Raw genomic sequence first — 25,176 nt, forward strand, 5'->3', positions numbered from 1 at the left:
GAATTCATTAGGATATCTTGGTATGCAGATTCAAATGTTTCTCATTTAATTTTGGAACAGTAATGTGTCATTTCCCATCTGCAGGATTTGGTTGAAAGTCAAAAACACTCACTAATGAGTGGCAAGCCACATTTTTTAAAAATGCAATGTAAAAATGCTTCAAAGACCATTAATCGGAGACGGTACCACCCTGATGTGGTTCATTGGGTAATTGAGTTGTTTACTAGAGCTTCAGCAGCATATAATCATCTCAGAACCAGTGGTGTTCTTATATTGCCATCATCACGTGGGTGTATGTAAATACCACTTGACCGCTGTGACCGCTGTGGCCACTGTGGCCAGCCTGTACACACTTTCTAAATGCTGTGGCCAACCTGTAAATACTGCGTGACCGCTGTGGCCAACCTGCATATACTGCGTGACCGCTGTGGCCAACCTGTATTTACTGCGTGACCGCTGTGACCATTTTTTAACACAAGCGTTGACGGTTAGTGCTAGTGGGGTTAGGGTGAGGGTTTGTATTGGAAATAACACTTCAATCGGGTCTCATTTACCTATACAGGTTGGCCACAGCGGTCACGCGGTATTTACAGGTTGGCCACAGCGGTCACGCAGTATTTACAGGTTGGCCACAGCATTTAGAAAGTGTGTACAGGCTGGCCACAGCGGCCACAGCGGTCAAGCGGTATTTACATACACCCTCATCACGTACTTTACAGTAGTACAGGTATAAGTTGCAATTTTACACATAATTTTTTAAACTGACATACCATCACACAATCCTAAAAAACACTGTATGGTAGATTGTTAAAAATATTGGCTCTGGTGCATGTGGTATCAATATCAACCAATTGGCAGTCAATGCTCTGTGGATGAAAAGTTAGTTTACAGCAGCAATTTATGCACTTTTTCATGTTTTTTTTTAATTTATTATTTTCATGTAGTCAAGAAAATTGGTATTCTAGGAAGGCCACTTAGTTGGATTTATTGACTACGGGGCCAGAAATGCAGACACCATAATGGCAACCCATATATGTAGTTATGTAGCAAGGTGGTACACATAATGCAAATTGTCCAATTCAGCGAATTCAAAGTCCAAACTTGCTACATAAATAAGGTTAATTGCCATTTTTTTATGATATTATTAAGAAAATTCCAAAAACTAAAACATTTTTATCAAACTAAACGTCGCAGCTCAAAAAAACTATCGACAAGACGACAAAATATGTGTATGTTCTTACCTATGCCCACGAAATGTGTACTTGTTCATTCAAGCGTGCAACGTCTGAAGGAAGGCAAAACCAATATATTCGCATTCATGGTAATTAAGTAGATTTGTTAAAATAAAAATGTTCAAAAAATACATCAACATAGCATAACTACACATTAAAAGTTACATCTTGTTCTATGTAGTAATTCACCCGAGAGATTTTTTTAAATATTTAGTCGGCAGACGAGTTGCGCATCTAGTGGTAAGCACTTTTTTCCAAGGAATGCAGCCTGACTACCATGAATAAAAATGTACGCATTATGACGTCACATACCGTTGTAAACAAACTGGCGCCAGTTTGTGTTCTTGGTTTTAGGCAAAGTCTATACAAAACACAAGTTGTCCAACCTATTGTTACGCAATAAAGCCTATGTAGCCATTTTGTGTCCAAAATGATACTGTGGGTAGAGAAAAATAACACATAAATGTCTGATTTTTACAAACTGGAGAGCATAGACGCGAATTTGATTCGCCAAATTGAATGAAAATTTCGAGTTCTAACATTTCACCGTAATATTAAAAGCTAAATTGCTGTTTTTCATGTAAATTTGGCCGCTTATTTTTCATGTAAACTTTAAATATTTGCGTTCAGCGTGCATTATCACGCTCAAATGTTAGAACCCAAACGTTTTATTCGATTTTGCCTATCAAACACGCGTTAAATCCCACCAGTTTGTAAAAATCAGACAATTTATGTGTTTTTCCCTATACCTGCTGTATTAATTTGGACACAAAATGGCGTCCATGCGGCTCTATCGCGTAACAATGGGTTGGACTACTTGTGTTTTATATATACTTTGGTTTTAGGCAGGTAAGTTATATTGTGTACGCTCTCAAAAGGAGTTTGAGGTACTTATTAAACATTAAATGCGTATAAACACTCCCATATAAAAGATTCAATGTTAGGGTTGATTCTGATGAAGTTTTGCTCCTACTCGTGAACTTCACTGTCCTGTTTTTTTAATATATATACTCGAACTATTTTATTCAACATCGAATTTTTAACACAGTTGGGAGACCCAGCCATATTGCGACTTAAATGACTAACAAAACGGAACTGTTCTCCCTTTTTAAATGGAAACTTTTTCTGAGAAATGAAGACCACAAAGCTGTGCAAATGCCTTTTTATTTTTGGTATAAACTCCACCCAGAACCTACTACACCATACACAATGTTTTGATCATGCATTAATATCCTAACATAAAACACAGTTTACTGGCTAGTTTGAAGCAAACATGTTTGCGATTTTCTTAAAAAAGCATTTAATCATACAATTGTAATTACAGAAGCCATATTTTTGTTTTAAACAAAAAAATCCATGTTTCACATTCTCTTTCACATTTCTGTTTTGTAACATTTTACTGTTTGTGCCAGTGCATTGCAAAAGGCTGTTTTATTCATAAATTAAACACACATAAAATATGAGTCCTTTAGTTATATAGAGTACAAGCCTGTGACTGTCATTAAAAAGGCAAATTAGGTAATCATATTGATTTTGAAATTGTATTGTAAATGAATCAATAAACAATCATCAGTTTTTCAAAAACTTCAGAAAGAAAATAAGGAATATTCATTTTTATTACAATATTAAACTGAAAGTATACAATTTGATTGAAATAGGTACAGTAAAATTTGACCGTAGTGAGAAGGTTTTTACCAACAAAAATACCAAAAACACATTTGCTGAAAGATGTGGCAGGTTTGTCAATTAGAACAAAAACCTCAAGTTATTGGTATATTTAGCTCCTGATGTTAATTAAACCTTAACTGAGTCTTCCTCACAAAATGTAAAAATAACCCAATAGTACCAAGAAAAAAATCTGCACTCAGCATGCATAAAAACAGCTTCCATCATATAAACTATCTTCAAATGTCATTTGTGGTAAATAATCATACAAGGAAAAAAAACTGTTTGTACTACTGTATTCGACAACCAAGTTCTAATTGGTTGGAGAAATGATTAATTGGGTAATAACCAACACCCAGACAATATGTAATCTTTATTCTGACTGCCTGTAGAATGTAGACCAGTGGTTTTTAACCTTTTTTTCGCACCCCCTGGGTTTTTTAATTATATAGAATAGATCTAACCAACCTTAATGATTCAGCATCCCCGCACCCCCTAGGAACAGTTCTCACACCCCTTGGGGGTACGAGAACCCTTGGTTAAGAACCCCTGATGTAGACATTGCTAAAGAAATACTAAACCTTTTCAACAAAAATAAAACTACCATGGCAACAGATTTACATATTGTATGAGCAATAAATTTTGTACATTGGAAGAAAATTTAGTATAGCCATATACACTGCAAAAATACCTGCGCACAATTATCAGCCCGATAACACAGGCACGCATGCTGGAGATTTTATGTGAGAGTGGGTTGCACAGAAAGAAAGTGTACTGCAAGTCTGCAACCAACAAAATCTGTATTAGAAAATAGAAAAAAAATGTTTTTAAGTATTTCTAGAAGTTGCACTTTTTTCAGTCATAAACACCATGCACTCACTGGATGACAATAGTAACTGACCAAATTTCTTGTTGATGCTATCATCTTGTGTAAACATCACCTCATTGCAAGAAGCATCTTTTACTTGTTTATGAGATCTGTTTATAAATTCAGAATCAATATTGATGTAAAAACCTGAACTTTCTAAATTAGTAAAATTAGTAACTAAAAGTTAAGTTTTTATGAGGAACACAGTATGTACTATTTTGAGTGAGTATTCATTTTTTAAGGCAAGGGTCTTTGGTTAACTGGACATTTTTAATGAAGCAAAATCCTTTCAAAAATTAGGTTTTTTTTCTGTTAACTTGTGAAGTTTCTGTTATTTATGTCTGTTCTTAATCTGACACAAAAAATATGTTTGTGTTCTGCCATCTGATACCTACCTCACACTTATTGGTTGATTTCTTGCCCCTGATTTAAACACCATTTTGCTGCTTTTGTAATTGGCAGACAAAATTGTTAAAGTTGAAAAATATGTTCCCAATGGTGATGGCCATGGCATGTCAGTCAGGAAAAAAGGTTTCGCCCATCAGAACCAAATGCTTTCACCAGTGGCTGACTTGATGCTGTAGACTTAAAGGGCACATGACCTGTATTATACTATTTTAGTATACTATAAGATATTTTAAAATTTTAGTCAACTATAGTACAGTGTAGCTGTTCTTTATACAGTCTTTCTAAAAAAACAAACAAAAATACATTGTGTGATATTAAACAGGTTGCAGACGATGTTCGCGACTTTGCGCAAAATAAATTACAATTCTGTTATCCGTAAAGTTTTTTTAACAAAAATAGTTGGTGCAGACTGCAGACTACATGTCACATTATAACAAGAAGCCAGGTATCACCACGCGCCAAATTGAAACCAACTACCATGACGGAAACAATCACCTGGCTATAGTTACCGTAGTCAGGCTGCATTCCTTGGAAAAAAGTGCTTACCGCATCTAGTGAATTAAGTTATCTATGATAAAAGACAAATCACGTGAAAGTTATGATCACATGACGTTTCCTGCGAAAAAAAGGTAAACATGATATCCGATACAGTACAGACGTTAAAAATACAATTTGGCTTTGTAAACAATTCTTAAAATGTCTTTCCGCAAAAATTTATCAAAATAGTTGCAAATCAAGGAACAAATTGACAATTAATTTACAAAATATTTATGTTCTCGCCATTTTTGAAATCGTAGGTTCGTTCCTAGTGCTACGGATTAAAAATAAACTTTAAGCAAGCAAGTGCAAGCAGTGACAAAACAATCGAAGTCAAGCAATCAAAGTTATTAAACGTCAATATTTTCTAAAATTTAAAGAAATCGTTTGAGGTAAGTTTTTGTTTAACGTTAAAATATATTGGTATCAAAAATAAATATATTCTTTACTTTGTTGAGTCGCTGATTTTTACATTAGTGCATAGGTAAACGTGATTTTGTTTTTGTACTTAATGTGTTTGAAATTTGAATGTTTGCAAGCATTTGTTACTTGTGTCAGTCGTCAGCGGATAATATATTAGTTTTCCATGTTTAAGCTGTAGTAGTGGTGGTCATATAATATGAATTGGTTGTAATAGAAAATAATAATTTGTCTTCAATACTGGTGTAACAATATACTGTTGGTTATGCAAGTGTCATAGTATTTACTGTTATATAATGAGATGAGCTTTCAAAAACTCCTTGAATTAACAGCTAGTATATCTATATGAATTGTATATAAATATAATTGGTGTATTTTTGTATTTGAACATGAATATAGAAGTTTTTAAAGTGAACCATGTGTAAACTTTTACGCAGAGAAAGAAAAAAACATGCTTAGCGCGTGGGCAGTATTTGCTATCGTCACCATTTTCTGGTTGGTAGTTGGTGCACTTGGACCTTGGTTAGTGCCAAAAGGTTACTACAAAGGTGTTTACCAGACAATGATTATCACTACAGCAGTATGTTGCTGGCTGCACTGGTTTCTCACCTACATGTCTCAGTTGAATCCTTTGATTGGACCAAATCTTTCAAATGGAATGGTATACATGATGATGTGGGTGTGGGACTGAAACTGTCATAAACATTTTAGATGTGCAATATTCCTTGTTGTATGGCTAGTTTTGCCAATTTATGTTTATTTAACACAACTATAATTTAGTTGTGTAACACATTTCTTTCTTCTCTTTGTATGTTGTTATTTTATGTCTTGAATTTGTTTGTAACTCTTCTGCAACTTTGTTTTGCTGGCTTGTAACCTCTTAAAGCACTACTCTGAAATGTATTGCAACAAGCCTCAAAAAAGCATATCCAAATACAAACAACTGGACAGTTAAGAATCAAACTGTGGCAGTGATGAAAATAGTTGTCTGAGGTTTATTTTTTCACATTAAAATGTATGTAAGACATTATTGTATTGGTGAACAGTCAGAAAAATTAATGCAGAAAAAGCAATTTTGCACATATGCATTTAAGTTGAACAAACCTTGTTTAAAAAATGGTTTTAAAATTAAACTGAATGTACACAGCGCAAATACTTGTGAAGGCTCATTATTGCATTAAAAAGTATTTAAGAATATATCAGCCAGTCTGCCACCAACTGGAGTCTTTTTTGTTTTTATGGGTGTTGTCATAAAAGGATTAAAAAGCATGTGACAGAAAATGGACATTGTTTGCAAGTAGTTATTGAGCTAAAAATGTAGACTACATACAGGCCTTTTTTAAGCTGAAATTGTGAACTGGTGTTTGCAGCTACACAGAATGTCCAAAATGGTGTTTTAAAGGGCCTGGCGTACTATGATTTAATCAGTTTTATTTCTTGAGACAAACTATTAGTATGAAACTTTACTGCAAAATTTATGCTGCCTTGTAGAACAAATAAACTGCAGTCGGCTGGTAATTTCCTAGCATTGCATATAAAAGCACACATTTGGAATCAAGGATGTGTTTACTGTATTATTATCATTTTGAAAAAAAAAACAATGCAAAAGATCAAAGAACATAATTTCACAAAGTGCACTGGGACACAATCACACTTGAATGGTTGAAGACTGCAGACAGTATTGTTTCAATATACATGTGTTACTGCAAAATTTTGATTAGTGACACTGATAAAGTTAGGTTGGCCATTATAATAGATTCATTTACAGTGTGAAAAATCCAATGTTGCTGCAAAATTAGTAAAATTCCATGTCATACTTCTGACTTAATCACAATGAATTTTGAAAAACAAAATGGTGGATAGATGAATGATACAACGTATGCTGGAAATCTATTTCAATTGGGGTCGGCCAGCAACAACAGAGTCCTCAATACCACACTCATTGACGCCCCGCTTGATCTTGAAGAAACCCTCTGCTCCCCAATCACTGTTCCAGCTATTGGCAACCAACCAATATGGTGTACCTTCCTCTGTTCCCCAACCAATTATCTTAATTGCATGGCCACCAAGTACACCTCCAGTGACATGTTGATAAACACCTAAAATATTTGAGCATTATTTCACAGAAATGTACTTTGTCGGTAGATTGTTCACAAACGCAACCCAACAAGGACTTTAGAGAAGTTCAACCAAACTTGATTGACCCAAAAAGAGAGTGTTAATCCTGTTTAATAGTTAACCCAAATGGTTAATCTGACTAAAAAGCTGTTAAACAATTTAACCCAAACGCAAGCCACACACTCACCACTCTTGTAAGTCGGGAAATCTGCATAAACAGTGAAAGCAGCCTCGACAGGCCCATGCTTCTGTATTTCAGCTTGTATTTGTGACACATCAGAGCTAATTTCATATGAGTCTGCACCAAAGTGGAGATCTTTTTTGTAGTTCTCAGTAGTATTGCCCATACATGCTCTTTCACACTTTGGAGTGGATCCACCTTCACTACATTTTGGTCGTTTACCTAAAAGTAAAAATCGTTTTTTTGAAAAATTATCAACCTTTTCAACTGTTTTGAATGAAAAAGTAACAAATTTTATTACATCGTTAGGCAAAAACAAATGTTTGTTGCTCAGAGTGGGACAAATCACAGCATTTCACCTATTGTTAGGTAATGAGCATAACAAAAGATCAGCTACAGAGTAAACTGTTTGTGTCATGTGACATGTTAGCAATTGATTAACAAACTAAGCTGCTGGCACTGAACAAATGAGAAATAGGTCCCTAAGCATTCAATTGCCTAGTAATGGCTGTTGGCCAACTTTTCTAGGAAGTTGGTGCAGGAAATGCTTTGTCACGAGATTTAACTTCACGTGACACTGATGTTTGCTAATTTATCTTGCTGAGTTACCTATTTTTGTGTGGCATCTAATGCAGTATAGTTATACGTTTCCTTTTTATAACAAACATTCCTCATAACTACCTTCAACATGATGCTCGCATGGTGGAATAGAGTAGGGTTGGCAATATTGGTCATTACCATATAAGAAACCGGTGACTAGCCCCTCATTAACCCAATGCCTCCAGGCACCAGCTGGGTATCCACCATTACATCTACAAGGACGCAGTTTTCTTATTATTTAAACATGCAATACATTCTAGAGACACATATGAACTAATTAAGGTTTTGTAATCTAGTTTAGGTTATATGTAAAAAAAGTCGAATTAATTTGCAATTGTGTCATTAAAGGCACAAACAGGCTGCAACATTTACCCATCTCCACATGTGATACCACAGCAGGTCAGCATATCTTGTGCAGAAATTTCAGTTTTGATGGCGCCTTTACTGAAAATGCACAGCCTATCAGACATTGCTTCCACTGCACCAAATGCCCAACATGAACCACATGATCCCTGAAAATACACATTTAGTCATCAAAATTATATATGTTTGTATGCAAAATTATGCAATACCCATTTCAATGTTCTATTTATGACACACATCCATTTTGAATAAAAGAGTAATATATTTACCTGGTCACGAACAGCCTTTATTGAAGGACAATTTGGCCAATTTGTTCTTGAATCAAATGTTTCAGGGAGATCTTTCTCATCAACTTCATGAAACCTGTGGTCCCCCAACAGAAGATTGATTAACAGCACATTCCATTAAAATAATTAAAACAATAAAACCTCACATTACTGGAAGTACATATTTCAAATCAGTTTCCTGCTTCACACCACATAAAACTTTCAAGTCAGATGGAAGGTAGTTTTTAGGGTCAAAGTTGTGGGCAGCCTGTAACAAAATTTACATTTTTAAAAGACCAAAACAAAAATGCCTAATACAAAAAGATTCAAAAGTAAAACAAAAAAGTACCTTCCATGTTGTGTGAAGGGAATTCACGGTGTTCACGATTTCGTAGAAGTTTTGTTCCTTTGTCACAACATAAGCTTGCGCTACGCACAAAACAGCCAACAAAAAACCCAAAACTTTCATATTGAATAAAAAATAACAAAATCTAAATAAAATTTCTGAAACAGCACAGTTCAAATTAAGATTAAATTTAAGCAACATTCGTTGGCCACTACATTAACATTTGACAAACGAACGGTCGTCGCCATCAAAGCTCAACAACACGAACGCCTCGTTTCAGTCAACACGCTTTGTTGCAATTGTTGGTGTCTCGTGACTGAGCAATTAGGCTATGTCGTGCAAAATTGCAAATGGAAAAAAAGAAAATTGCGTCATACAGCAATAACAGCACTGCCTATTTGTCCAATTTTTACTGGATTGGATTATCCCTTTTCCTTTACCAGCTGCTTTTATAAGTGCCTCAGCATTTCAAGACTTTTATATGTTTCCAGTTATGATTTTTTAGAATCAAGTTCGATTTTGCTTGACAGACTCACCTTTGTTTTCGGGCAGTGACGTATTAGGTTCAAACTTGTTTGGTGTATTCTAATACTACCACGCTAAAACATAAGAAAACTGGCTTTGGGAACTCCGCCAGCACCCTATTTTCGTCTCTGTGCCCGCTGTATTATTCGCTCATTGCTCTGAAGAAGTCCTACCTTTCTGGTGGACGAAACGTCAGCAAAAATACAAGTTCTTGAAAACAACAACTGGTATTTTGTTTAGAATTACACCAGTTGAACGAAATAATTTATTAAGCACCCTATTTGTTGCACATTAAGAAAAAACAATGATCTCAATTTTTGTTTTGTTGGTTTTAGATCACCATGCAAACGCTTGACGATCGAATAAATGTGCACATAGGCGCCGAGTGGACGGTGGCGGGGTGGCGCGGCCACCTTGGGTTTGTAAAGCACGGTGGCGGCCACCGTGGATATTTTGAATTGTTTGTAGCGGTATCGTACAAAACATCGTAAAATTTGGAACAATTTTGCTTTTAAACAAGCGTACTGGTAAAAAAGCAACAAAATGTGCCGAAACTGCAACCTGTTTTGGTTAGTGTCTTGTTTATAACGTCAAACACACAATTGTTGACATTAAATGTGTGGCCATTATTGTGTACAATGCGATTGTACTGTAATAAACGGTAGAGCTACTAACACTGAGCTTCACCTTTGGCCCGACCTGGGAACTTCTGGTAGGTGGCGCAAAAGAGCATAGGCGTTTATGGTGCTGACTCAGCAATTATTCTTACCATAAACGCCTATGCTCTTTTGCGCCACCTACCAGAAGTTCCCAGGTCGAGCCAAAGGTGAAGCTCAGTGTTAGTAGCTCTACCGTAATAAACAGGTATTTTGGTGATACGAGAGCAACTATTAGACGAAACGTTTCCTTAACGTTGCTAAACCAATAATAACGTTAAAGCAAAGTGTTTTAAATGAACATTATTTCAAATATTTTGACGAACGTCGCATTTTTTAGTTGGAGCTCGATCGTGCGGTTGTTCGCTTTGGTGACGTCATAATTTACGTCCGCCACCTTGCATTTTTGTACAATTCGGCGCCTATGGATGTGCACATAATTTACGTAGGAATACAAAAGCAATAAAACAACAATCAAACTTTTGCAAACGTGGTTTAACAATATCACATTTGTGGCGATTAGGCTTAAGGCAACTTTAAAACAAAATATGATTTGGCCATTCAATTCAAGAGAAGCATTTTAGTCAGATCTTGCGCGTCCAGCAACCACCATTTCTTCAATTCCACACATATTTACTCCTCGTCGGATTTTGAATGTCCCTTTCGCTCCCCAATGTTTCCCCCATGTGTTCACAGCTAACCAGTATGGCAAACTATTTTCCTCACCCCAACCGATGATTCTGACCGATTGTCCACCGACCTCGTCTCCAGCTAAGTGTTGATACACACCTACGAAAATATAATTTTGACTTTTTGTGGTTTAGCATATGAGTCGCAACCCAAACTTAGGCTGCTCAAAAATTCTTTTGGGAAAACCGCTTTTGTCAGAAATGCACGTTTTAACTTCCTTTGGTAGCATTTTTTCTTATCCACGACTGACACCCTTGGCTGGGTAACAACAATTCCATAATAACTATAGAAGCTTTGTTTTTGTATGTGACGTAATAATTTAGTTGTTATAGCCTGCTGTGAAGTCTTGGCAATTGTGACTCTTAATGCGTTAAATCCGCATTAAAGTTGGTATAAAATCAATCTACAAAATACAAATATGGGGGCATTAACATAGACGTCGCTGGGTGAACGAATCGATGTAAATTGTAATTGGACTGTATAGCTGTTTGGATCGCATACGCATACAGTATACACAGACCGACAAAGGCGATCTATATTACCTGACTTGTAAGTAAAGAAATCTTCATATACTGTAAAAGACGCTTGAACGGGTCCGTTTCGAATAATTTCGAGTTGGATCTGTTTGGGAACGCTGCTCACAGTGTAGGAATTGACCCCATAATACTTCTGCTGATCGTAATCAAGCGATTTGTTACCAAGACATCTCGGCACGCATTTTGGCGTCGCAGGCGTGGTGGTGGTTTCTTTCTGCTTTCCTATACAAAATAACTGTGTAACATCTGTGAAATAAAAACGCTGTAACGTTTTTGTGTACAAACCAAACTATCGCTAAGTTGTAACGCAATTGAGTGATGTCCGATAACGAAAAATATGGAAACAAAAAACAGTCAAACCGAACACCTCGATATACCTTTTCCCATCCGTTGCAGTGGTTTAAAACTGTATGGTTGGCAATATGTGATGTCACCATATCCCAATCCAGTAACAACTCCATTCCACTGAAAGTAGTCCCAGGCAGCCAACGGATATCCACCATCACACCTAAGTTTTTTAATTCGAATCTGTTTCTTCCATTTTAAGTCAAAAATAGGCAACTTAATACAAGTTTTCCTGTCTTTTACCCAAATCCACATCTCCAACCGCAGCAAGTAAGCAGATCTTGGGCTGATATATGCGTCACAATTCGAGCTTGACTGAAGATGCACAGACGATCCGACATCGTTTGAGCTGCTATGATAGCCCATGATGCTTTGCATTTTCCCTGATGCAAGAGGAAGTTTTCTTGAATAAATTAAAACGCTTTTATATTAAGAAATCTTATACCTGGTCCATGACGCTGTTTATTGATGGACAGTATGGCCAGTGACCTCGAGCATCAAATTCGGTTGGAAGGATAGTACGCAACTGCGGATCGTGGTATCTTAATTACAAATGATTTATTCGTTATATATTTTAAAAAGTCCGTTTCTGATGTTTGTCGCGGATTTCAGTCGCAGTTGTAACCATTTTGTTTATAGCATTCGAAGTTGTAACTGGGAAAATCATACTTGTCGGTAAAACTTAACATTCTCTTTAAAAAGGCAGATTTTGAAAGATTAAAGGTTACGAAAAGTTTTTTGGGGTGCCTTTTTTCATTGATGCTCTAAGTACGTGCTTACATTGCCTGGTGGTTTATCACTGCGCATTTTGGTATTGGCCAAAAACAATCTTACATGGTGGGGATAATTTTTCCTCCAGTCCACCGTTCACTTCTAACACCACTCAGATTTTTCAAATCTTCAAGACTGTAAAGATGCGGGTTGAAGTTGAATCCGGCCTAAAACACAACATTTATTTTTTGCCAACGTTAAAAGAGTCCATAAATGCTGGTATATTTGGTAAAATCGTTAATTACCTTTATAATAATCACATGGTTGTAGCAATGTCATACGCTTAATGTAAAGCTTATGTCGTACCTTCCAAGTGGACTGTCGCTTATTCACCAAGTTAATGAGTTGAAGTTGGTCGCCAACCACCAACAAAACAATTTCTGACATAACAGTGAAGAGTACTGCAACATATTTACATCTTTCCATCTTATACAAAATTAGACTGCAAATTTATGGCCTGTTATTGATTAATATTGCAGGCAAGACATAAATAAAAACTACACAGTAAAATCTGGTTGCCTAACCTAAACAGTCTGATTCGCTGATATAAATGCTGCACCCTCAGGCCATTATCGAATCACGCAGGAATAAAACCAAATCCGAGCTCGCCTGACTGTTCTATCTAACCTTGCTGCGACACAGCTTACTGCATAATCCCAAAACAGGAGCGGCTTAAATTTAAGTTGTCCAAGAACGTCGATAAGAACTTATAAGACACGACATATACACATACCACCGACACTAAACTATCTCCCAAAATAAATTGTTTACAAAAGTATTACATTTCACTTGTATGTGTGTTAACTTCTTTATTACTTTTGTAAAACATGTCCCTAAAATGCATTTTTTGTGTCTTTGCTTTCGCTCTTTACAAGATCGTCGATCCTGGGACGTCCTGCTACAATGGATTCCTCAATTCCGCAAGCATTGTTGCCTCGCTTGATAAGAAAGTAACCTCCATCTCCCCACTCTCGGTTCCACGTGTTTGCAACGGTCCAATACGGAAAGCCGTCCATTTGACCCCAACCGATGATACGGACCGCGTGGCCACCGATCAACTCCCCAGTTACGTGTTTGTAAACGCCTGAAGGACATTTTTAACAACTAAAATTGTTGCTTCTCTTACAAACAGAACACGGCTACAACTCCAAGATATTTTGATTGTCAAATTATGTAAAAGAAAAAAAATGTGATGAGAACTGTTAATGCAAAACTATGAAGAAAGCTATATAAAGTTCAAGTAATATAGTTTCTTAAAATAATTTTTCACGTACGATATTGGATACACCGTACCTCCTTTGTAAGCGAAGAAATCTGCATAAACGCTCATGGTGGCTTGGACTGGGCCGTTCTTATATATTTCCCACTGGATCTGGGATACCTCGCTATTCACTTCATAAGCATCCATAGCATAAGACTTGTCTTTGTTATATTCTAGACTTGTATTTCCCGTACATGTCTTAATGCATTTTGGTGTTCCTTTTGTCACATTGCACGGATGTAGCTTACCTTTAAAAAGATTAATTAGTTTGGGCACACGTAACGATATATTGAAATGTACGCTGTGTTATTAGTCAGGCCAGTTTGAACGTGCGAAGGCCAATTTTATTACTAAAGTATCGACCTTTCGTGTGATGTTCGCAGGGTGGGAATGAATACGGCTGGCAGTATTTCACGTCCCCATACGTTGATCCTGTCACAATCCCTGTGTACTTCAAATACTCCCACGCTTCCAGTGGATATCCAGCCTCGCATCTGCGAAATTTTGTTACGAGTTACAGCCAAACATTTCGATGACAACAAAACCGTGTTTTTGTCGATGATATCAAGAACCACTTTTTTGTTTGGTATGATTTTATTCTCGGCGGGCAGATACCACCATAATGCGTTTTATGGTCGCAAAATGAATCCATCACTTGGTTATCTTGTCGATGTCAGTTTATATTTTTCAGTACTTTGCTTGTGAACTCACCCAAACCCGCATAGTTCACCACAACACGTCAGAAGATCTTCTGCTGACAACTGAGTTATAACCCGACCCTCGCTGAATATGCACAGCCGATCGTTCATAGCTTGTACAGCACTGACTGCCCAGCTTGATCCACACGATCCCTGCAATAACATTTATTTGTGGAAGTAAAGAGAATAACACGGGTTTCAGGTGAATAGACCCCTAACACACAAAAAAAAACAAGTTGAACATATGAGATGTTGTGTCGCTGTTTGTTACAATACATGATTTCGCGGACATGGGATTCGAACCCACGTCCTTGGAGACCAGAACCTGAGTCTAAATTCCACATATTAACGATCTTAAAATTACTGAGAAAAAAAAAGGTACAGATCACATATTGCGCTCTACCCAACAATCAGGTTAACAGGGGTTTTATTGCCTAAAGCCGATCTGGTTGTAGGACGGGATGTGTAGTAAGATGTGGACCTATACCAGTGGTTCTCAAACTTTTTCACATTTTTTTAAAAAACGGTCCCTTTGTCATTATATCGAGGGCTCGCGGTCCTTAAGCTTGAATGTGTATTTCAGAAAAACGAAAGTTAATTGCAGGATTTTAGCTAATTATGTAAAATTGCGCATAGTAATGATAATGCGTCAAGAGACCGCTTGTGACATCACAGAAAAGACAAAAAAAAGATTACGATTGTGGGCGAACAATCTTTATTGTCTCGCAATAAAGGCTATTGTTTAGCAATGGAGACAGTCGATTCTCAATTCTACTTCGATTTAAACTTTTTCAGTGGCACAAACTGACGCCAACTAAGATTATAGATATACTTCAACTTTTTCGCGGTCCCCCCAAAATTGGCCCACGGACCCCAAAAGGACCGCGGACCCCAGTTTGAGAACCGCTGACCTATACGAACCTACTACTATTACCAGCAAGATTATTTTACTCACCTGATCAACAACTTGCACAAGCGATGGACAGTTGATCCAATGTTCTCTGCCATCAAACAACAGTGGCAAAGCACCTATGTCTGTGTGTGTTCTGAAATGCCAGTTAGTGTAAGTAAAATTAAATAAAAGTTCAACTAATATTACTTTTACTTCTTTTGCCGCAGCTTTCCAGCATTTCGCAGTTTGGCTCCACAAAGAACTTTTAGGTCCTCGGGTTTGTAAATATCCGGATCAAAATTGTGACCTGCCTTTATACGAATTAGTTTTTAAGTTTATGTCCAACCAGTCACACACAACAAGTAAACAACTATTAGTTAAATTATATATGCAATAATGCAGTATTGACAGTACAGTATATATTTTACAGTATATATTTTTGACAGTATATATTTTTGTTTAAAATTTATTGTTTGCATTCTTACCGTCCAGGTAGTCCCTACACTGTTAACGTAGTTGACAATTTGGTGAAAAGTTTGGTTTGCAAAAACCGTGTTGGCAAAAACTAAGATCAGCTGAACAGTCCAACAAAAACCCATTTAAAACGTTTGAAAGAGCTTGAGTCTGCATTATAAAACGAAATTAATTAGCTGCGGTAAACAATTGCAATTTGCCCAAGCTACTAATCTCGCCTTTTCTTAATTAGGATTTATTTTCTGTACTACAAGTTTAATTAAGTCATACGATGCTACCTGCTGTGCTGAACTAAAAATTTAAATTGCCCTGGGGCAAGAAACTTGTTACTCGCATTCAAGTTAAGTTGGCTTTGTCGCATTAACCGTTTTGCAAATACTGACCTTAAAAAACAATGAAGTACAATTTATTGGTAAAGTAATTGTTTTTAAGTCGAGTTTAAAATTCAACACGTTTTCTTTCTCTTTATTGCCTAAAAACGATACAATTAAAAATCGAATACGAATTACACAGGAAACGAACATGATTCGCAAAACGCTTTCATAAACGTTACACATCATAAAATTCATACATACACAACACGTACACAACACAAATAAGACGTGGCAAAAATAATTGTAATTTACAAAAAGGAGACACTAAAACGGCGTTTCCTTGTTTTTATCAAAATCTTTTGAGAAAAATTTTGTCCGAAAGTTTTCTAAACGGATCCTTGTTGCATCATCGTCGATCCTCGGTCTTCCAGCAACAATTGACGACTCAATACCACATTCATTGACCTCTCGCAATATTTTGAAGAATCCTTTCTCGCCCCACTCAGCATTCCATGTGTTGCTAACCGTCCAATATCTGATGTTTTGCTCCTCACCCCAACCTACTATGCGGACTGAATGTTCTCCGAGAAAGTCACCAGTCACATGCTGGTACACCCCTGTGTGGAATGGCAGGTTGGTTGAGTTTATCCAAAGTGGGTGACTTACAAGGTACTGCTGTTGTGTTACTTTTTAACTTAGACACATCACACCATCAAGTTTCTCAGCTTATCAAAACCTTCCGATTTTGTGTAATACACATGTGTTAAGTCAATCACGATTTGGGGTAACTGTTACTGCATGATCGACTGTCCTACTAGGTTTGTGGATAAACTTCTTAACTGGCAACTTTATGTTATCACGAGCATAGTACAAGAAGTTTGTTATGCTTTTCCATACAATGAAGACAAGTTTACCCACCGACTTTGTACATCAAAAAGTCTGCATAAACAGACATTGTGGCTTGCACTGGTCCGTTGATGAAGATTTCCATCTGAATCTGCTCGACCTTGCTGCTCACCGTGTACGAATCAACCGCAAACAACTTGTTAGTTGCGTATTTTATGGAGCGGTTGCCTTGACAAGATGTAAGGCACTGCGGCGTGGAAGTCGTTTCGTTGCACATAGTTTGATTTTCTGTTTTAACATAAATTTCACCCGTATTGATCTTGAATAATTGTTTGTTAGGCTCAAAAAAAGGCGTTAGCAATATACAAATTCTCAAACCTTGTGGAAAATGATGACAAGGTGGAAATGTATATGGCTGACAATAGCGATTGTCTTTGTACCCGGAACCTGTCACAATTCCGTTTCTTTGGAAATAATTCCAAGCAGCAAGAGGATAACCACCACGGCAACTAACAAAGAGTTGTAAAATGCTTTCAATTAAACCTTTAAATTGGCATTACATCATAGGTAAAATTCGGCATTGAATCGTTTTTCCTGTGGCACTCACAATTTTTGACGCAAACACCTTCTAAAACACGTAAAGAAAAGAAGGTAGACCTGGGATGGGCAACCCGCGGCCACATGCGGCCCTTGATTGAAGGTTGTGCAGCCCGCAAAGACACTTGGACTTCAAATGTACTGGCAAACGAGTCCAATTATTACATATTTTGAGCAGATTAGTGTGCCCTGTGCTATTTTTCTGCAACTTGACAATATGCTGCGAGAATCAAATGCGAATTTTACTTGTAGTAAGACATTTTTGATAAGCAACGAAGTAAAATCATTTTGTGTTATATAAAGGTGCGGCCCGCGATTTAATTATCACAATTGTATTTGGCCCCACAGTGACAAAGGTTGCCCACCCCTGAGGTAGACCCTGGACAAAAATACGAGCTATTACCCCTCGCCACAACGCCAACCACAGCAGGTCAACAAGTCTTGTACCGACAATTCTGTCACGATTCTTCCTTGACTGAAAATACAAATTCGGTCGCTCATCGTTTGAACTGCGCTAACTGCCCAATCTGAACTACATGAGCCCTGAAAGAAAAAAAAGTGATTGACACAACATGTTGCAGGCCATAATCAGAGAATGTTTACCTGATCCATAACTTGTTTAATTGTTGGACAAAAAGGCCAGTGTCCTGAAGATTGAAATAGAAATGGGATTGGAATGTCCACCTTATGGTATCTGTATTAAAACTATATCAATTATCATAAATATGGTCATTTAGCAATATGCTTTAAAACAACGGGTTAGAAAAACTTACATGGTGGGTAAAATGACTTCCCCGTTCGTATACTGCTTCGATCCTATTGATCCACACAAAAAAGCCAGATTAGATGGAGTGTATATGTCTGGGTTGAAATTATGTCCCGCCTGAATAAACACAGTGAATGTAGTATTATGGTAAGTACAGCTTTAGTTTCGTTAGGGCCAGGCAAGGGAAATTTATTTGCTGACATACAACGTTATAAAATAACCTGATATTACACAAAACAAATCCCACTAACCATCCATGTGGTGTTTTGCAAATTTACAAAGTCAACGAGCTTTGACAAACTCCCCATACTTTCTTCTGTTGCTTTGATTGCGCTGCAACGATTAAGGGCATTCAATGTCAACAAAATGTTAAACAATAAAAACTGCATCCTTATGCCGATGACCACTCCCTAAACAACCTGAAAATTCTACAAAAAACAGACAAACGTAAATATGTTTGAATGCAGCAAAGAAACTAAATTAACGGTGTAACCATGCAAATCGACGCTAACGGAAAATGGACAATTGTTTTGATGCGCAACTTGGCCTGAGGCTACCATTCAATCCAGACCAACAGGGTAAAGCACACGCTACATAAATTTTACAGTGTTCTGCTTAGTTTATTACTAGAACGCGTTTTTAAAGCAAATGCAAATATTAGATGACATACAATCTGTTAAACACCGTCTTTAATACAACATTGACGCTTCCAAAATTCTTGTCTGAATTCCAAACTGTCTGATGCTCCATTTTTGCAAATATGTATACTGCGGTAGGCTTTCCCTATTTTTCTTTCTTCTATACAACATTACATTTCCTCTATTTTACAACGAAATTACATTACATTAGGCCTACTACACATCTTAGCCAAATAAATGCGTTGGTTTAATTTTTAAGCTTGTTCGTTCCGCACCTACCACATCGTTATCAGTCACCGAAAACCGCTGTTATAAGTTTGCGAAGCAGTTAAGAATTTATGAATCATTTTGCACACTTATGACACCAATATAAGCATAACCGGTGTTTACGAAGATATCTGCAATGACTACACCAGAAGTAAATGTTACACGTCACATAAACACCACGTAATATCAAGTCACCGCTCACCTGAAGCATTTTTATGCAGTTGACAGATCGGCATGATTCACCCGATCCGTCTGGAAGTCCCCGATTAAAATCGGCTGTGTTACGCAGAATAATGCGTTTCTTATCGGGCGGGATTAGAATCTTTAGAACCTGTGTTATATACAGCCCGATTGCGGACGGTTTTATCGGTAATGGCAGTGGAGCATTAAATTTGTTTTTTATTGGCAAATATTATTTTTGCTGTGATAATAATCGCAGGTAAATTGGGTTTTATATCAAAATGGCAGTTAATTGTAAAACAGCAAGACAAAAACAAATGCATTCTAAGATGTGAAATGAATATCTTAAACACTAAATTGAGCCAAGAATCAAGATTGAAGTACCTGATTGGCATCAAGGTTCTGGCAATGAAGCAATGCAAAGAGACCTTTCAGTGAGAAGAATCTCAAGTTCTTACCTTTATATGAAGCAAAGTGAGGACCAGCACACTGTCATATGAGGGCATGTAGATTGGATTTGAATTGAAATGATTCACAGTAAGTGGCTGCCTTGTTACTGCCTTTCTAAACTCAACTCTTTCTGTATTTCTGGATGATGTTAATTTGATTTTTAGCACAGTTAAAAACCCCAATATTGAATATTAACTCTGTTTTATAACACTTAGACTGCTTATTGGTGACTAAACTCAAGCCTCTTTTGTTTAACCCATAATTGTCAAGTCAAATGAGAATACACTTTATCTTTATTTTTTATTGCAGTTCACCATCTGGAAAAATGCTTAAAGCTTGAAAAAATCAACAGAAACATTCCATATCAAAAAAATTGAAGAAACTCTTTTATTGCAGAAGAATTTTGTCGACAAAAACAGCTCTCTCTTAAAGTGTCAGCAAAAGCATTGTTGTATACAACCTGTTACTTGCCTCACAGGAGAAAATTGTGTGTTGAGATATGCACCACATACTTTAGTTTTACATGAATCAAATCGGACTATGTGTTATTTCTTTTCCACTGTTCTACCTGCCTGCAAGTTTATTTATTAGTTCTCATACCCAAATTAAGAATTTGTATTCAAACATTTGTAGGCGTTGATATTATTTTACCTCCATGGTGATTATGGTCTCATGTAAATTTTGAGAATGTTTTGCACTCTGATGTAGAATCGGACAGTGAAGTGATTCATCAGACATAAATTGAGAACCTCTAGTTTTGACCAGTAGTCTGCAGTTAGCATGTTGTAACAATTGGGTGGTTCAACCTCATTTTTCACATGATTTGCGGTTTAATTTTTTTGATAATTCAGCAAATCATTACATGTTCAGCTGTACAATATTGTTTCACCTTTTTGTTTTATTTTAGTCTGTTTACTAAAGATCCTTGCTTAGTATGTACTATGTACTTGTAAATGCAGGTTTTTAACTGACCAATCAACCAATTGCTGTAAATGTAATTATTTATTCTCTTCCCATTTATTTCTGCTTTCATATAACTATGGGACTCAACTTGAAAATGTTGAAGTGTGGAAATTGGGTTCATAGGGTCCTTTTTCCATCAATAAAGTGTTGTCCTCACTGTGCATTTGGTGTTTCATCATTTTCATTAGTACAGGCTTTAACGTGTTTGAGACCACTAACGGCTTGAGGTATATGTAAACGGTTTTTACACGCCAACTCTAAACAACATTCAGTAAACGCTTGCAAAATATCGTTTAAATCTGATCATAACCTCGTAAATGAGAGACGTGCATCATAAGTGAAGCGCTGTCGAATTATGTAGCCTATAAAAGCTCAAGATGACAAACGGTTTAAGATAAACACAAACGGTTTTCACAGGTCAACTCTAAAATACATCCAGTACAGACATACAAAATATCGTTTAAATCTGATCATAACCTCGTAAATGAGAGGCGTGCATCATAAGAGAATGCAGGGCGTGACCGCTTTAATAATGATTTTTGCGCTGTCGCATTATGTAGCCTATAAAAGCTCCAGATTTTAAACGGTTAAAGATAAACACAAACGGTTTTTACAGGTCAACTCTAAAATACATCCAGTAAACGCTTGCAAAATATCGTTTAAATCTGATCATAACCTTGTAAATGAGAGGCGTGCATCATAAGCGAATGCATGGCGTGACCGCTTTAAATATGATTTTTGCGCAGTTAACCAATGGTATACAAGCTCCAGATGTTAAACGGTTTAAGATAAACACAAACGGTTTTCACAGGTCAACTCTAAAATACATCCAGTAAAGGCATACAAAATATCGTTTAAATCTGATCATAACCTCGTAAATGAGAGGCGTGCATCATAAGCGAATGCAGGGCGTGACCGCTTTAATAATGATTTTTGCGCTGTCGAATTATGTAGCCTATAAAAGCTCCAGATTTTAAACGGTTAAAGATAAACACAAACGGTTTTCACAGGTCAACTCTAAAATACATCGAGTAAAGGCATACAAAATATCGTTTAAATCTGATCATAACCTCGTAAATGAGAGGCGTGCATCATAAGCGAATGCAGGGCGTGACCGCTTTAAATATGATTTTTGCGCAGTCAACCAATGGTATACAAGCTCCAGATGTTAAACGGTTTAAGATAAACACAAACGGTTTTCACAGGTCAACTCTAAAATACATCCAGTAAAGGCATACAAAATGTCGTTTGAATCTGATCATAACCTCGTAAATGAGAGGCGTGCATCACAAGCGAATGCAGGGTGTGACCGCTTTAAATATGATTTTTGCGCAGTCAACCAATGGTATACAAGCTCCAGATGTTAAACGGTTTAAGATAAACACAAACGGTTTTCACAGGTCAACTCTAAAATACATCCAGTAAAAAAGTTATATGAAAGCAGAAATAAATGGGAAGAGAATAAATAATTACATTCACAGCAATTGGTTGATTGGTCAGTTAAAAACCTGCATTTACAAGTACATAGTGCATACTAAACAAGGATCTTTAAGTAAACAGACTAAAATAAAACAAAAAGGTGAAACAATGTTGTACAGCTGAACATGTAATGATTTGCTGAATTATCAAGAAAACTAAACCGGATATCATGTGAAAAATGAGATTGAACCACCCAATTGTTACAACATGCTATCATGCAGACTACTGGTCAAAACTAGAGGTTCTCAATTTATGTCTGATGAATCACTTTTACTGTCCGATTCTACATCAGAGTGCAAAACATTCTCAGAATTTACATGAGACCATAATCACCATGGAGGTAAAATAATATCAACGCCTACAAATGTTTGAATACAAATTCTTAATTTGGGTATAAGAACTAATAAATAAACTTGCAGGCAGGTAGAACAGTGGAAAAGAAATAACACATATTCCGATTTGATTCATGTAAAACTAAAGTATGTGGTGCATATCTCGACATACAATTTTCTCCTGTGAGGCAAGTAACAGGTCGTATACATCAATGATTTTGCTGACACTTTAAGAGAGAGCTGTGTTTGTCGACAAAATTATTCCGCAATGAAAGACTTTCTTCAATTTTTTTGATATGGAATGCTTCTGTTGATTTTTTCAAGCTTTAAGCATTTTTTCCGGATGGTGAACTGCAATAAAAAAATAAAGATAAAGTGTATGCTCATTTGACTTGACAATTATGGGTTAAACAAAAGAGGCTTGAGTTTAGTCACCAATAAGCAGTCTAAGTGTTATAAAACAGAGTTAATATTCAATATTGGGGGTTTTAACTGTGCTAAAATTCAAATTAACATCAGCCAGAAATACAGAAAGAGTTGAGTTTAGAAAGGCAGTAACAAGGCAGCCACTTACTGTGAATCATTTCAATTCAAATCCAATCTACATGCCCTCATATGACAGTGTACTGGTCCTCACTTTGCTTCATATAAAGGTAAGAACTTGAAATTCTTCTCACTGAAAGGTCTCTTTGCATTGCTTCATTGCCAGAACCTTGATGCCAATCAGGTACTTCAATCTTGATTCTTGGGCCATTTTAGTGTTTAACATATTCATTTCACAGCTTAGAATGCATTTGTTTTTGTCTTGCTGTTTTACAATTAACTGCCATTTTCATATAAAACCCAATTTACCTGCTATTATTATCACAGCAAAAATAATATTTGCCAATAAAAAACAAAATTTAATGCTCCACTGCCATTACCGATAAAACCGTCCGCAATCGGGCTGTGTTATAACACAGGTTCTAAAGATTCTAATCCCGCCCGATAAGAAACGCATTATTCTGCGTAACACAGCCGATTTTAATCGGGGACTTCCAGACGGATCGGGTGCATGATTATAGATTTGTTTACATTGTTTGGAATTGTAGCTTATGAAATTTGCAAAATATGCTTTCTTACCCCCCTGCTGGGTGTGTTAATAGGCTGAAAACGTTGCAATCATTGCTAGCATTTTAAAACTGAACATATAATTAGCGGATTATATTTTGCCATAGTTAAGCCACCAAACGTACTTCATTATTACTGATTCAAATTATCTACGAGCTATATCCAGAAATTAAACATCAGCTGATAAAATACGGTCGATACCGATGTAAGCCAAAGAAAGAAATAACAAAATCCTATGCCGTTTGGATTATCCCTGATTTACGTAATGATCGATATACGTATGTTAACGGATAGGACGGACGTTTTTAGAAGATGTGGATGTTAACCCGTTATGTCCAAAGTTTTATTGGGGAGTTACTGGTCTGCTTTTTGTTTTCAACACAATCAAACAAGGAGGAAGGTCATGTCACAATATTAGTAAGTGGTGACTCAATCGTCTGGTAACTCAAAAATTTATGCTGGCAGCGCATGTACAGGTTCTAAATTCAAGTGGATTCTCATTGTATCAAACCAGCTGGTTGCAAAATAGTATGCAATCCAATACCGTTAACAGGATTTTATTCTACCATACGCGTACGTCTTATATCTTACGCAGAATTTTAATGCCAGTGCTAAAACACGGTTAGCTAAAAGAACAAAGAAACTCTTTTTCTAAATTATTGCTTTTCAGTTTTTTTCTTGGTTTATGGAATTAGGTTCGCTTATTTACTTTGCTTATGCACAAATCGTAAAAATCGCTCATCAAACTAGAGCTCTATTAAAAACATAACTTTTAATGAATTGGATGACTACATACTGTGCCCGCAAAGCAATTCGTTTGAAACCTACTGCACGTACGAGACAATAACTTTGTGCCAAGAAACATATTCACTGCACACTTTTACGTCGTGGCAAGTAAAAACTATCTGTTTTGCACTAATATACACGATAGGACAAACAGTAAGAAAAACTTTTTTTTGTTTTTTTGTGCAACAGAATTTGTTTTCATAAATAATCGACTTTTGATGTATTATTGCATGTTGAATACTTATCACGTACTGCCTCAATCATTTTTAACTGTGTTTAGTTGTATCGTCTTTTATACTTTTTTGGATTTCACAAATTAACGTTAAACACCCTATTTTCATATAAAAGAGTTTTATAAACTCTGTCTGTGCAAACAACAAGCTCGTATCAGATGCTTTTAGTGCTTGTTTGCACTGCCCTATCTAACAGGTCAGTTGAACATTGAAAGTTTCAGGTTTGCAGAGTTTACGCAACCCGAAAACACCAAAACATGCATAAATGTTGCCTCACAACACACGTATAAATACGCTTCATCTTTTATAATTTAACTGGAACACCATGTACGATCGTGTTGCCAAACATTTGCCTTCTGGCGA

General features: G+C 36.5%; 5 protein-coding genes and 3 long non-coding RNA genes across 11 annotated transcripts; 2 read left to right on the forward strand and 6 right to left on the reverse strand.

The window, feature by feature from the left end:
* Nucleotides 1-2,379: 2,379 nt before the first annotated feature.
* Nucleotides 2,380-4,650, reverse strand: LOC145223122 (uncharacterized). 4 transcript variants are annotated; one of them, XM_080089465.1, is made up of 3 exons: nt 4,161-4,650; nt 3,799-3,875; nt 2,380-3,695 (listed from the first exon to the last, which is right to left on the reverse strand). In XM_080089465.1, exons 1-3 carry the CDS (start codon nt 4,277-4,279, stop codon nt 3,637-3,639), a joined length of 255 nt encoding a protein of 84 aa, XP_079945591.1. In that variant the 5' UTR covers nt 4,280-4,650; the 3' UTR covers nt 2,380-3,636. The 4 variants fall into 4 exon arrangements, with proteins under 4 accessions (XP_079945591.1, XP_079945590.1, XP_079945588.1 ...); XM_080089464.1 differs by having other exon boundaries at nt 3,778-3,875; nt 4,161-4,595; XM_080089462.1 differs by having other exon boundaries at nt 2,380-3,679; nt 3,778-3,875; nt 4,161-4,592.
* On the forward strand, nt 4,629-5,102 carry LOC145223124 (uncharacterized). The gene is made up of 2 exons (XR_013859412.1): nt 4,629-4,802; nt 4,971-5,102. It is a non-coding gene; the product is annotated as an uncharacterized LOC145223124 (long non-coding RNA).
* A 1,582-nt stretch (nt 5,103-6,684) lies between these two features.
* On the reverse strand, nt 6,685-9,185 carry LOC145223119 (cathepsin B-like). Its single transcript, XM_080089459.1, has 7 exons — nt 9,008-9,185; nt 8,826-8,926; nt 8,662-8,755; nt 8,402-8,541; nt 8,111-8,241; nt 7,436-7,651; nt 6,685-7,229 (listed from the first exon to the last, which is right to left on the reverse strand). Exons 1-7 carry the CDS (start codon nt 9,125-9,127, stop codon nt 7,021-7,023), a joined length of 1,011 nt encoding a protein of 336 aa, XP_079945585.1. The 5' UTR covers nt 9,128-9,185; the 3' UTR covers nt 6,685-7,020.
* A 1,211-nt stretch (nt 9,186-10,396) lies between these two features.
* LOC145223121 (cathepsin B-like cysteine proteinase 3) lies at nt 10,397-13,137 on the reverse strand. Its single transcript, XM_080089461.1, has 7 exons — nt 12,834-13,137; nt 12,591-12,694; nt 12,202-12,298; nt 12,000-12,139; nt 11,789-11,919; nt 11,418-11,633; nt 10,397-10,974 (listed from the first exon to the last, which is right to left on the reverse strand). Exons 1-7 carry the CDS (start codon nt 12,951-12,953, stop codon nt 10,766-10,768), a joined length of 1,017 nt encoding a protein of 338 aa, XP_079945587.1. The 5' UTR covers nt 12,954-13,137; the 3' UTR covers nt 10,397-10,765.
* Nucleotides 13,138-13,181: 44 nt separating this feature from the next.
* LOC145223120 (cathepsin B-like) lies at nt 13,182-15,997 on the reverse strand. The gene is made up of 7 exons (XM_080089460.1): nt 15,864-15,997; nt 15,592-15,689; nt 15,442-15,532; nt 14,500-14,639; nt 14,152-14,282; nt 13,821-14,036; nt 13,182-13,611 (listed from the first exon to the last, which is right to left on the reverse strand). Exons 1-7 carry the CDS (start codon nt 15,975-15,977, stop codon nt 13,361-13,363), a joined length of 1,041 nt encoding a protein of 346 aa, XP_079945586.1. The 5' UTR covers nt 15,978-15,997; the 3' UTR covers nt 13,182-13,360.
* A 299-nt stretch (nt 15,998-16,296) lies between these two features.
* Nucleotides 16,297-18,830, reverse strand: LOC145223858 (cathepsin B-like). The gene is made up of 7 exons (XM_080090261.1): nt 18,627-18,830; nt 18,383-18,492; nt 18,213-18,303; nt 18,013-18,152; nt 17,391-17,521; nt 17,085-17,300; nt 16,297-16,783 (listed from the first exon to the last, which is right to left on the reverse strand). The coding sequence occupies exons 1-7, from the start codon at nt 18,762-18,764 to the stop codon at nt 16,491-16,493; spliced, it is 1,119 nt and encodes a 372-aa protein (XP_079946387.1). The 5' UTR covers nt 18,765-18,830; the 3' UTR covers nt 16,297-16,490.
* Nucleotides 18,831-19,517: 687 nt separating this feature from the next.
* On the forward strand, nt 19,518-21,034 carry LOC145225036 (uncharacterized). The gene is made up of 2 exons (XR_013859792.1): nt 19,518-19,997; nt 20,220-21,034. It is a non-coding gene; the product is annotated as an uncharacterized LOC145225036 (long non-coding RNA).
* A 731-nt stretch (nt 21,035-21,765) lies between these two features.
* LOC145225037 (uncharacterized) lies at nt 21,766-23,734 on the reverse strand. Its single transcript, XR_013859793.1, has 2 exons — nt 23,259-23,734; nt 21,766-23,035 (listed from the first exon to the last, which is right to left on the reverse strand). It is a non-coding gene; the product is annotated as an uncharacterized LOC145225037 (long non-coding RNA).
* Between the last annotated feature and the right edge of the window lie 1,442 nt (nt 23,735-25,176).

This window comes from Phallusia mammillata, chromosome 4, assembly GCF_965637545.1.
Source record: "Phallusia mammillata chromosome 4, kaPhaMamm4.hap1.1, whole genome shotgun sequence".
In the NCBI taxonomy this organism is placed as follows: Eukaryota; Metazoa; Chordata; class Ascidiacea; order Phlebobranchia; family Ascidiidae; genus Phallusia; species Phallusia mammillata.